The 12,616-nt window shown below is 39.3% G+C and overlaps 2 protein-coding genes across 3 annotated transcripts; both read left to right on the top strand.

Moving 5' to 3' along the window:
* The first annotated feature begins 2,482 nt into the window (after positions 1–2,482).
* Positions 2,483–5,188, top strand: LOC125178206. Of its 2 annotated transcripts, XM_047881412.1 has the most exons (3): positions 2,483–2,776; positions 3,569–3,714; positions 3,964–5,188. In XM_047881412.1, the coding sequence occupies exons 1-3, from the start codon at positions 2,540–2,542 to the stop codon at positions 4,082–4,084; spliced, it is 504 nt and encodes a 167-aa protein (XP_047737368.1). In that variant the 5' UTR covers positions 2,483–2,539; the 3' UTR covers positions 4,085–5,188. The 2 variants fall into 2 exon arrangements, with proteins under 2 accessions (XP_047737368.1, XP_047737367.1); XM_047881411.1 differs by having other exon boundaries at positions 3,569–5,188.
* Positions 5,189–7,288: 2,100 nt separating this feature from the next.
* Positions 7,289–10,821, top strand: LOC125178205. Its single transcript, XM_047881410.1, has 4 exons — positions 7,289–7,491; positions 8,075–8,228; positions 9,310–9,496; positions 10,245–10,821. Exons 1-4 carry the CDS (start codon positions 7,323–7,325, stop codon positions 10,473–10,475), a joined length of 741 nt encoding a protein of 246 aa, XP_047737366.1. The 5' UTR covers positions 7,289–7,322; the 3' UTR covers positions 10,476–10,821.
* Positions 10,822–12,616: the final 1,795 nt, after the last annotated feature.

Below are 12,616 nucleotides of genomic sequence, written 5' to 3'. Positions count from 1 at the left end.
TTCAAACTGTATTAAGGACAAGAATGTGGCTGATTTATGGTTATTTCTCAAAGACACGGTTATGTCTGCAGTTGATGGTTGTGAAGATGTGTACCTATAAAGGTGCAGGTTTCGTTGAAGACCAGAGAGTATTTCTTATTGACAATTTTCTTATTATTTTTCTCGATTCGGCGAATTAGGCTCTTGATAGGAAGTGAAAATCCAAATATCAGGTTTCCAAGGGACATTTTATTATAATTTTACGACGTTTCGAATGCTGGATTTTCACTTCCTATCAGGAGCCTAATTCGCCGAATCGAGAAAAATAATAAGAAAATTGTCAATAAGAAATACTCTCTGGTCTTCAACGAAACCTGCATTAAAGAACAGCTTCTGCCAAACTACACTATAAAGGTGCTTATACACGGGGCGACTAGTTGCGTCCACTACAGTTTTGCCGGCTGAGAGCCTATACACGAGAAGAGTGTTTTCGGTACAGTCCGCCAGCGGCAGCGCCAGTGCGACGTTGGGAGTTGTCGAGAAAGCTGTGTGCGTAGTGGAAGCAAGCGTGAGCTCCACAGTTGTGCGCACTACAGCAGCTTAGAGACAAGCAATAGAGCGCGACGCAGTTGTACAGATTACGAAGGCCGAGGCGGTACTGGTACTGGGCACACTTGGCTGCCTTGAAACAACTTGAGGTGCTTTGCGTGCAATGCACCAGCTAGTCGCCTCTGAAGACGTTTATCATTACAAATATTAGTCTAGTCGACTCAACTAGTTGCATCGTGTCTAAACTAAACACCTTGAGATTAAGCTCGGTGGAGTCGAAAATTCCCAGTGGATGAACAGTAATTATAGCTCAGCTTAAGACCAAGAAAGAAGCATACAAGCGTTATTTACGAATTCGTTGCTATGCTGATTACAACCTGTATGCAAGAGCTGGAAATCAAGCAAAAAAATCTGTCGGACCACAGTGAAAAAGTTTGAAAAAATATTGCCAAAAGTGCAGAACAGAACCCGAAAGCCTACGCTGTGTACGCTAGTTTGAAGTGTAAGGCAAACGACGGTATTCATGATTAGAAAGTAGATCAACGAAAGATATCCTCAGATGAGGGCAAGGCTAACGTTATTAATCAGTTCTCTATGCCGGGTGTTCACAGATGAGGACTTGAACAGCATCCCAGCTAATGAGGAGCGCCCAGTAGGCTCGAAGATAACATATTTTTAAATACACGAAGAAGAGGTTCTCAAGCGCCTGGTCGCTCTGAATCCCAACGAGTCATGTAGACCAGACTGCGTCCACCCTAGATTGCTTATACGAATTAGCAACCGTCCTGGCCGGCCTTTGACAGTGTTCTTTAAAAAAAAAAAAACATTGAACGAATTGACTTTGCTGGCGGATGGGGAAGATGCTAAAGAGACACCATTGTTCAAAAAAGGCGACAAGAGCCCGGTAACTATCGCGCTGTCAGTCTCAAAAGTGTTGTTTGTAAGGTAATGGAATTTAATGTGAGGGATAACATTATAGATCACTTGGCTGTTAATTATCTCCTATCAGACTGTCAACATGGCTTTATTGCTGGTAGATTATGCGCCACTAACCTCCTGTTACGTTGAACGATTGGACTCGCCTGCTGGACGGAAGGGAGCCATTGGATGCAGTGTACCTCGATTTAGCGTTTTAGCCAAAGAATTTGACAGTGTTCCGTGTGGGCGGCTGTTGCGTAAAGTGAGGTCTAAGGCAGACGATGTGTCAATATCTACGAAACCGTATCAGATTGGGCTACAGTGCGCGGTGGCGCACCACAAATTACTTTTATAAACGATCTGCAGAAGTAGTGTCAAGCGTGTGCTATGCCGATGACACAAAAGTTTATTTTACATTTAGGAATGCGTTAAATAAAGTGCAATTGCAAGATGGTCTTGACAGTTTAGTTGACTGGCTGATACGTGGCAGGTGCATTTTAATGCTGACAAGTGTAAAGTACTTCACCTCGGCAATAACAATTAATGAACTGACATCTGCTTTTACCGACATTTGGAGGAGAGAAAATTAAACCTATTTATTCATTTGAGGTAGCCCTGAGACTAAGGTCATGCGATGAAAATTTAAACAATGTAAATTTGTCATCACATAAAATGTTAAACTTTCAAGAAGTGCTTCAGCGGTCAGAAGACACATTACAGGGTTCGCTGACAATTAGAGGCAGGTAGGAGGAAATCTTATTACTGGAATTCATGGAAGGACAAATTTTCTATAACAATATTTTTGCGATTGCTAATTCAATCGTCAAAAATTTGTAATTCACACAAGGGCCAAAATCCTGAAATAACTCGTTGTGTGGCACGATAGTAACCTTAGTTCATGAAGTGAATTTGATGACAGCATCTTAGAGCCGGCTGAAACGGAGGTTAATTCAGTATCTGTTCAAACCTCTTGTCTTCTTCTAACAGCTTAACTTCGCAAATTTCTTTTCCTTTCAGATTAGAACTCATAGCTTTGGTTTTATTAGACTTGTTTTGGTGCATTAGACTGTTCAACTCACGCACCATCATCATCATGCTGCATGGTAAGCTCGACGTTGGCACTTTTCCTGGCGCTGAACCATGCGTGGCAGGTGCCCGGGCACTGGCTGTGCGATGGCATGGCCTGCCCCAGCAACTACTCCGTCTACGCGCAGCAGCGCTCCGGCCTGGATATCTACGCCTCGGGCAACTGCTTCACGCACATCAAGCGCCAGTGCAGCGCAAAAATAACGGCATGCTGGGGGATATGTGTACGCCATCACTGGGGAAGGTCAGTTGAACACCTAGAAATAATTGATATGCCAATTACTTTATCGAAAGGGTAAAAACTCTCTAATATTACTCTCATCCATAAATTTATACGTTAGTACATTTTACTTTGTAAGTGCCTGTTTTCATAGCTGATTAGCAACCGGCATAATCGACAGTAAATATTTGAAAACAATCAATCTTCAGACAAAAGTGCATAATGAAGGATTAATTTTAGAGTTTAACTAAAGTGTTAGTAAGTATTTTGTTGAATTCTACATTTTCTTTCAATAACCAAAATGCAACCTCGCCGTAAACGAGTTTGCACAAGCTATCTGTGAGTGCAACCTCACTATCAAGAATACTTAATTGCGAGTCGAATTTCTCAGAGAGACAAACTTAATGGTGAGTGCCTCTTTCCTGTAGCAGGCGTTATGGAAACATGGTTCACTGCTGTATTTCGAATAAATATGTAAATCTTTCGTGGTTGTTCCAATAACTTGAAGCAAATAAAATTTCATATTAGTTAACATGCGAATGTCCTCAAATGGTTTCGGATCCAGAGTAGTTCATTTCAAATTAAATTGAAATGAACTACTCTAAACTACATCATTTCATATACTCTGATATCGCCTTAATTCTAAAATACTTTATTCCATATTCTCTGATATCGCCTTACTAGCATTTATCACAGAAAATACATCAAGGGCATAAACGACAGAGACAATTATTTATAAATTAATAATCGTACTGACTGAAATTAGAAATTACTGACTAGAAATTAAAACTTGTTTGTGCGCATTTCCCCAAACAGCTGTACGTGGGTAACATGGTGATGTCGGGTAGCATGTTCGCGGGCGTGAACGAGAAATTAGCCTTCATCTGGGAACCCGTGATCAACCAAATCACTGGCGCCACGGACTGGGGACACGTGAGCCCAACCACCCCCCGTTGCGGCAGGTACTTCATTATCAAGAAGGAGAAGGAAGCGGCAAACGTAGTATGCCAACTATGGGAGATAAGATGTTCAGGTCTATACACAGAAACCACGAGACTTGGGCTAACAAAAGGACTACAAAGATCACTATATGACTCGGTCAATATCCGTTATACAATATGGCTTCAACGGCAGCGGCAGATGTGCTAACGGTAATGTCTCTCTCTCTCAAGTAGTGTGGTTGTAGTAACATGTCTCTCTCTCTTCTCTAGTAAGGTTCAGAGACCGCCCACCAGTCACATTCCTTCAGACTGTCAACGATGCCAAGTCTTCACATTGTCTTCCGCTTCATCTTTACTATGGAATGAGACTTCCAGCGTGCGTCTCGTCTAGGGTGGCAGCCTTGAGGGATGAGGCGATGTAGAGGCGACGGCAACAGCTCATCTTCTCACGGAGGACGAGTCTGGAAGAGAGCTCAGGGGAGGACCGGATGCTGCAGGTTGTTAGTCCGTCACTGAAGCTCTGAGTGTTGTGGCAATTTGTAGCTCTGGCTAGTTTTCATTATGGATAACTGTCTTCACTTCAATACTCTCAACCCAAAAAATAAAACCCTTCCAACTGAATACATATTCATTAGTTTAACCAATTTATTATAGTCTCTTATTTTATGACGACCATACATTTTTAAGACCCCATCTGTTAGGTCCGAAAATGTAAGCGTTTGACAATATTCTGCACCTTAATATTCAACTTATTTTAATTTGCATACAATGGAATGCATTCCGCCGTTTGCAGCAAACGGGTTGAAAGGGAATTGATATTTAATTCAATATCGATATCATGGATTTATAAAGCTATTAGTTACTCCCTTCAATAAGTTGATTTTGGAAGTACTTGAGGCTGAGTTGGGCTGGGCAGAAAACCGGATGCACCGATTGTTTTGATTTAGCGGGTAATAAATTGAATTTGTATTTATGATGGTAGTTGAGTTTTCAAAGCTATTTTCAAAGAAAGCTATGAGTTTCTTTTGTGAATATTTTTCAAATAGCACTGAGGCTGACTACAGAATTCGAAGTGCGTAGAAGTCTTCACTACGAAATTCCATCAAAAGGGTGGAAGTCATTGTTCGTTTTTACGTCCAATCAATGAATCGAGTCGAGCGATTACTACCTTCCCTGATTACCTTATGAAATATTCGACAAATGAGATGGCACCAACTCACTCATGAACTTTAGCGCTATTACTCGATGTGTGATGTTTACTTGCTAGTTTCGGCAGCTGTCAGTCTTGCCTCGTTTGCGCTGGTGTACGCGTGACAGAGAAACGTTCAGCTCTGGTGAGTTGCGTACATGCCAAATATTTGCATTTATATGGTAGCATATGGGATGCAAAAATTTCAAACCATTAGAGTTAATGAGTTGCACAATTTCCCACTGAGACTTGTCTCTGATGCGGCGACCTTCTGAAGGTAAATCTTGTAATTGCTTCAAGTATATATTTATCTCAACAGTTTTAATGCATTAAAAATAGTTTCAGTGAGATTTTTGTAATGGTTTATTCAATGTAGTATCGATACTCATAAGTATACATCATGTAGTGAAATCATCAATGTTTAATATATCACAATTTTCATTGCATATCAAACAATTACAACGTGAATCAATCCATGAATTATTATCTAAACTAATGACTATTCTTAATTGATATCTCCTCTAAATTATTCCAAATCCAGGATACTCACTGAAAAAAAAAACAATCAAACTCTATTACGACGGCAATGAACGAGAAACAAGATCGTGTAAACATTTATTCTTATAAACTGAAATAAGTTTTTTACTTATTTTATTTATATAATCGAAAATTTCTTCAAAAAGATTCCTTCCCTAGAAGTATGTGTACAATCAATCAATACTGACACCAAGCCATCAGCCGGTAAATTAAACCACGCAGTTCCTGACAACGATTTCTCTGACACTGCACTATATGTGCGAAATATTCGAACAAATGAAGTCGTTATCTTCTTATTTATACTGGGGGTACAACTTTTTTGCCTCTTAAGTAACCAGATGCACATGGTTTTTATGATGACGTGATAACTTGTTTACGGGATCCACATTTAACTGATCCAAGCTAACAGTTTAATTAATATTTCTTATGAATTCATGCATTGGAGTAAAATAACTATTAGTTCAGACAATGTTATTTTGTGAACGACCTTAAAAAACGATCAGGCCGGGTTCGCATTGTGGGATTACGGGTTTACGGGGGGTCTCTGTACTTTATGGTTGGCGGGTTCAGAAGTAAATTTCAGTTTTTATTATCAAGTAAATTTTTGGCAGTTATCGTGGCTTTTGGGCATGAAAGCACTTTACCCTACATAATTTTGATACCATCTGAATAGAGCCACAATCCGTTTCAACTCTCCCACTCGGATCTGCATATTTAAATAAATAAAAACATTAAAGTGAACAAAATGGTCTCGGATAACCATAAATGACAATAAGCTAAAACGAAAATATTGTACAAAACATAGTGAAGGTCTTATTCTACGATATATTTTACATAACCAGTTGAGAGAGATGGTAGTAGAATCAGCACGCCATATATAAATGAAAACCATGACTATAGCCTAAGTCCGTAACTCTAACATTAAAGCGTTATTATGGAACACCCATTAACAATGTGCGACTTCCACTAAATAAATGAACGACAAATAATTATACTGAAATGTTTTTTACTCATGGTAGTTCTAACCCCGTTATTTTTAAATGAAAATACCCATCGTACCTAAATTATTATGTAAGGGCACAACAAACAAATATGGAGACTTGACAAGTTATGGTTCTTCTTTACATTTTACACATCACATTTTACACCTCACATTTCACACTTCACCTTTTGCACTTCACATTTTACACTTCACATTTTGCACTTCACATTTTACACTTCACATTTTACGCTTTACATTTTACGCCTCACATTTTAAACTTCACATTTTACACTTCACAATTTAAGCTTCGCATTTTGCACCCCATATTTTAAACTTCACATTTTGCACTTCATTTTACACTTAACATTTTACACTTCACATTTTACACATCACATTTTACACTTTTTAATTATTTTTAATAGATGTGGCTCCAGATGTAAACCAATTTCCCAGTCTACCCTTGAGTAGACTGGGTAAGTACTGGGTAAGACAGTACTGGGTACTGTAAGTAACCCTTATGAAATATTCGACACGTGAGATCGCCGGAAATTAAAACAGATCGGCTTGACATAAAATTAATTCATATAAATAATCAATATTTGCCGATAATTAGTCAGTTCGTTATAGTGAAGTTAAGGTCGAAGCTCGGTTAATTGCCTTAGATACGTGACTGAACAGTTATCTAAGAGAGGTTTTAAGTAAATAGAGAACTAAATCGCAAGTTGGTAAAAATATTTACAATCCTAATTCATGAAATGTTGTTGATGTTCAGTGTGCTGATTTTAGTAATTTTTCAATCGTAATTTATTGCATTATCAGCTCTCCGTACGCACGATCATCATGCTGTTATTCCGGACGTTGGCACTTTTCCTGATGCTGATCCAGGCGTGGCAGGTGCCCGGGCACTGGCTGTGCGATGGCATGGCCTGCCCCAGCAACTACTCCGTCTACGCGCAGCAGCGCTCCGGCCTGGACATCTACGCCTCGGGCAACTGCTTCACGCACATCAAGCGCCAGTCCGGCGCAAAAAGACTGTCATGCATGACAAGGTGCTTGCGGGAGGGATGTGTGCACGCCATCACTGGGGACGGTTAGTTTAACAATTTATTTAACATAAACCCAATCGTAGGAAATGTTTATTATTTTATCCTGTGCAGACTAACTTAATCAAAAAGGCTTTCCAGCAACTTTCCAGAATTATCGTGAAGTTTCTCGCTAGTACTCTCCGAGCATAATATTGTTATTAGTCATATACATCCTTATACTTAAAAAATAATGCATTAAACTGAAACTCGTTTACAATTTAGGAATTTACAGTATATGACCTTAGGCTCTGAATTCAAATAAACCTAAGAGACGACAAAAATATTAATTCATTAATCACTATCAGGAGTTGCATTAGTACTCATCTGCTTCTAATTACATTAAATATTATCTGAAGTATAATTTGAAACATCCATTCAGTTCCATCGAACCGATGCTAAATTAGGTAGATTCCATGAAAAAAGAGATTCCATGACGAGTAACCATAAATGCAGAAATCATCAAATCCTATGAAGAAGGTTAATTTACAACTAATAATCCAAATTACAAGTCAATTCGATGGCCCGCATAGCACTTTTATTTTAGATCATTTCACTATGCACTCGTCAGAGGCACGTAACCACACACAGATGGGTGCGTGTTGCTGGGTTCGGGTGTGTTGCCCCCCTACAACACGGGGCTGTACCGTCAGCTGGCAGGTGGCCAGGGCCCGCTGGTCGAGGTTGCCAGGGGGAAGCCTGTGACTGCGTCGTCAGTAAACCCCTCAAGTCCACCCTACAATTTGTGAGTAACTCTTATGATGCAAAAACATGTTATGTACGTGTTTGATACATGCGAATCAAGTTTTCTTTTGATTGAACCGTTAGGCTGAAAATAAACATTTTAAGATAGCTAACGATTAAAACTATGGAAATGCAAAATATGTGAGTGATGGCCTTACTGTACGCATATGTGATTATAGATACACAGGGGCTTCCAATTGGTTTGTTATAGTATTAATGCGTAAACTTCTCAAGCACGTCTTTCCCCGTTCTCTTCTATAATGAATATGTTATGTTTTGATAGATATTGAATTATGACTATTAGGTAAACTTAATTTGAAGGTGGATCGTTTTGGGCTATAACTGAGAGATGTTATTAACTTGGTTGTCGATGGTGACTCGTCTATATGTTCAATGTTTATACACTTTCCCTCTGGGTTAGCTTTGTTTGCAAATGTCTACCTGTGGCGGTACAAAAGTTTCCTCAAGTGAGATATGCCACTTCACTTTGGTTTCTATACTATCATTGAAAATGCTTCTCTAGGTTTTAAGTAATCAACGCGGTATAAATGATGTATTGTAAATGGTTCGGTGAGTAGTGCTATGCTCATAGCTGAGTGAGTGTATGATAAGTTCAGCGGTTGATCGTCTGAGCGCTTGCAAGTGTTTTGCTGTTGATAATTAGCTTGAGTTTAGCTAACAGGATGACTTGCGTTGTGCATGCTTGGTGAGAACCGTTCTCATTGTGATACCAAAACTTTGGCACAATCTTGGTTAATTTTCAAAGGTTTTCCCTTCCTATAATTAATATTTACATAATAGAGTGCTCATAATGATTTTTCTACATTTATTTCTGAGTGCACACAAGGCAACATGGTTTCCACCATTCATTTAATTCATCTTGAAATTGTCTAAAATGAATTCTCATATTATTATGCTCCGCCTTCTGAATTTAGTTCAGCACCTTTGTGATTCTCCAGAATAACATTCATTGCAAAATTTACTCTCACTTGATGTACGACTCAAAAAAAAACTATTCCTATGTAATGCATTGTTTACTTACTTGATAAGCTGGCCGGTGAGCGGCCTCTTGATGTGTGCAGGGAACCACAAAACGCCAACGACGGCGTTTCGACCGAGATATATCACTTCTTCCACTCCGGCTCTGACATGTACCCGTATCTCTTGATTGACCTCCTGAAGACTTACGCAGTGGTGAGCGTGTCGCTGCTGCCGCGCATCGCAAACGTAGACGGTGTAACCGCTGCAAACCGAGCACACAACATCACTGTAAGTGTAAATTTGAAGAGAAACCATTATACACGGTAAGTTGATTGTTTGACATTCATTATTATCGAGTTCAGTATGCGCGTGCCGCTGCTGCCGCGCATCGAGAGTGGAGATGGTGACACACATCGGTCGAGCACACAACATTGTCGTGAGTGTGACTTCAAAAGTGAGTGCAACTCCAGAAGTGAATGTGACTTCGCAGTGAGTGCTATTTCACAATGAATTCATTATCACCGTAAATGCCACCTAGCTGTGATGAGTGCAACGTTACGGTGGAGTGCCCAAGCATTTTCAGTGAGCTAGTCATTCATTATATGTTTTAATGATTAAAAGCTGGCTCAATCATACGCCGTGAATATGATTATTGCATTCATTGCATTACTCAGATAAAAGTTGAACATCAGTTGACTATCAAAGTCTACAGCCGACTGATTCTGTACATGGTTCACGTTTGTATCCAAGACCATAATACCATGCAGAACTCAAAGTCATTACATTATTGATCAATTTATGTTTAAAATTAGAAATTTATTTTCATTCCGGAGTCGGTCGTATCGATCAATGGAGCTGACAGTTGAACTTTCATAACGTCAATTATTCCCGTACTCTGATGTGTCATCGTGATACTCTCAATGTCATTGTGATGACATTGCACCAAAATTACTTTTAATAGTTTAAATTGGCGTACATTTATGCAGATACACATTAACATGTAGCCTCACTTGCATATCCTCTTGTTTCCGAACAGCTGTACGTGGGCAACACGGTGGTCACTGATGGCGTCTTCGCGGGCGTGTACGAGCAGTTCGCCTTCATCGCAGATCCCGTGCTGGACACGGCCACCAACACACCAGTCTGGCAGCACATAACCCCAACCACCCCCCGATGCGGCAGGTACTTCGTCGTCAAGAAGGAACAGGGAGGAGTGTACCATAATCTGGAGATCACTGAGGTGCAGGTCTACACACGCGACCCATGAAGTGGAGGCTCATACAGGCACCATCTCTGAAAGAAAGGCCTTTCGAAGAGGATACATGCGGAGATTAATTAGAGGATGATGGAGCTGACGTAGAATGAATGTCATCCTTTAGAGAATGATGTGAACTGATCAATGGTTCTTCTTCTCTTTTAGAATTATATTCGTCAAACGCGGATGCTTCACATATGGATTTTTGTCCTAGGACTCTGGATACACAAGCCCATCTGGTTTATTTGCTATTTCGAAGTAACTAACTGTCCCTCTAAATCTGCCACGCAAAATTTGACCTGCCTGATTAGCATGATTTCAGTACCATTGAACTCTCTGAACAGAGTCTGATTAAGAGTTTAAGCCAGCTGGTTAATATAAACTTTTGTAGTGTTTCGCTATCATTTAAGATAAATCGGATGTCAGTAATTAATTAATATAATTTTCTGATGTCTGGTTTAGTTGGACAATATCGCAGGTTGTAAACATTATGGATTTGCTGTGAACATTAAACAGGATTCCTGCGCGAGAACTAATAACGATAATAACAATATGTTGAACGTGAATGAAGAACCTGAGGATAATTTTGAAGATTTACTGTAATTTGTTTAATCTGTGAACATAGTGGTCTATTGTCGACGATACTGAAGTATTCGGTTTGAATAGTAATATTTTACCAATGTTAGAAATGATAGACGTGATTACGAGGTGTAATGTTCAGAAGTGAATTTGACTATCAGAGTTTGAACCCACGACACTACTGAGACTTCAAACGTATTCAATAGTTATGAAGAGAAAACTGCAATTCTAAATAAGTAGAAAGGTCTGGGATTACTTTAAAACTCAATAAATTGTTTGCCACTAGGTATAAGAAAATTATTAATTCGATCTGTAAATGAAAATCAACCAAAAGGCGCATTGATCATAACACTTCATTAGATGCACGCGTAAAAATAATCGATTAATTTTCATATAAAAAATTATTGAGGTTATTTTGCAGTTTACGAGTTCTTCGGCACTGGAATCAATAGCGCACACACAAGAGAGGCGATTTGGACTAAAAAATGTCATCGTAGGTTATATTTAGGAAATGAATAGATGATGTAAATGATTGCCTTGCCTAATCTGATGGGTTAAGTATATATACTAATTAAACTTTTTAGCATCTGAATTGAAATAAAAGCATTATGATTTAAGTGGACCAGCAACATCTCTACCCAATAATCAGCTCCTGATGTCAATTAACTCGAGCTCAAACAATGACAGCCACTATAATATGGAACAGTTCACTCAGTTCCCAGGCCTAAGAATTTAGTCGAGTTTTGCTGCCGAACTCGCTGTTAACGAAGGGGAGCACCGTTACACAGGATTTGTTATCAGCACTCATGGTGTGAAGTAGTTTGTAAGTTTCATGTTTCCGTCGCTTGTAGATTTTTCTGCACGAATTCGTCATTTCAGCATAACTGAGCTCAGTCTTCAATGAGAATGAGCAAAAACTTGGCTTAGGATCCATAGATGTTAGTCACAGTGATACGGTGACTATATGAAGCTGTAAAGCGAGCCGTTTCCCAGAATCGAGTAAAGAAAAAGCGCGTCACTTCATCAGATCATCACATATCTTCAATTTATGACAGTTTACGTGGGTGGTTGATTTACTTCACGTATTTTTTGTCGCCGACTCAGTTACAGTTTCATTATGCTTGCATTTAACGTGCATTTGAACTGAAAGATTTGCACTGTTTATTCAAAATGAATTTTAATGCAACAACATTGAGTGTGCGTTTTAATGTATTTAAAATATACCTTTATTTTGTTCGAGTCGAGTGGAAACGATTTTGCAAGGTTTGAAAACTTTATATCCGGTTCATCAGCGCGGCGGCGAATTAGCATCTTTTGGTCTATTTCTTAACAGTAAGGGCACATTTTCTGTTTCTTTCATACAACTTTAGTAAAATTGTCTGTTGAAGTGACCTAAGACGCCGTCAGCTGAGATGATGTCTGATGGATATTTGCTTCGACCTCTGCAGTGGAGATCAGCTTTGAGGTCTCCGGTGGGAATAAGCTCATACTTCTCAAAGCAGACCTTTAATGTCACTTGCGGAGCTAAGTCATCCAGAGTTCGAATGAGCTTTATTTTCGTATACGGAAATAAT

Source organism: Hyalella azteca, unplaced genomic scaffold, assembly GCF_000764305.2.
Source record: "Hyalella azteca isolate HAZT.00-mixed unplaced genomic scaffold, Hazt_2.0.2 contig7882, whole genome shotgun sequence".
Taxonomy (NCBI): Eukaryota; Metazoa; Arthropoda; class Malacostraca; order Amphipoda; family Hyalellidae; genus Hyalella; species Hyalella azteca.
The sequence above is the reverse complement of the archived record's forward strand: the minus strand, read 5'-3'. Positions and strand labels throughout refer to the sequence as shown.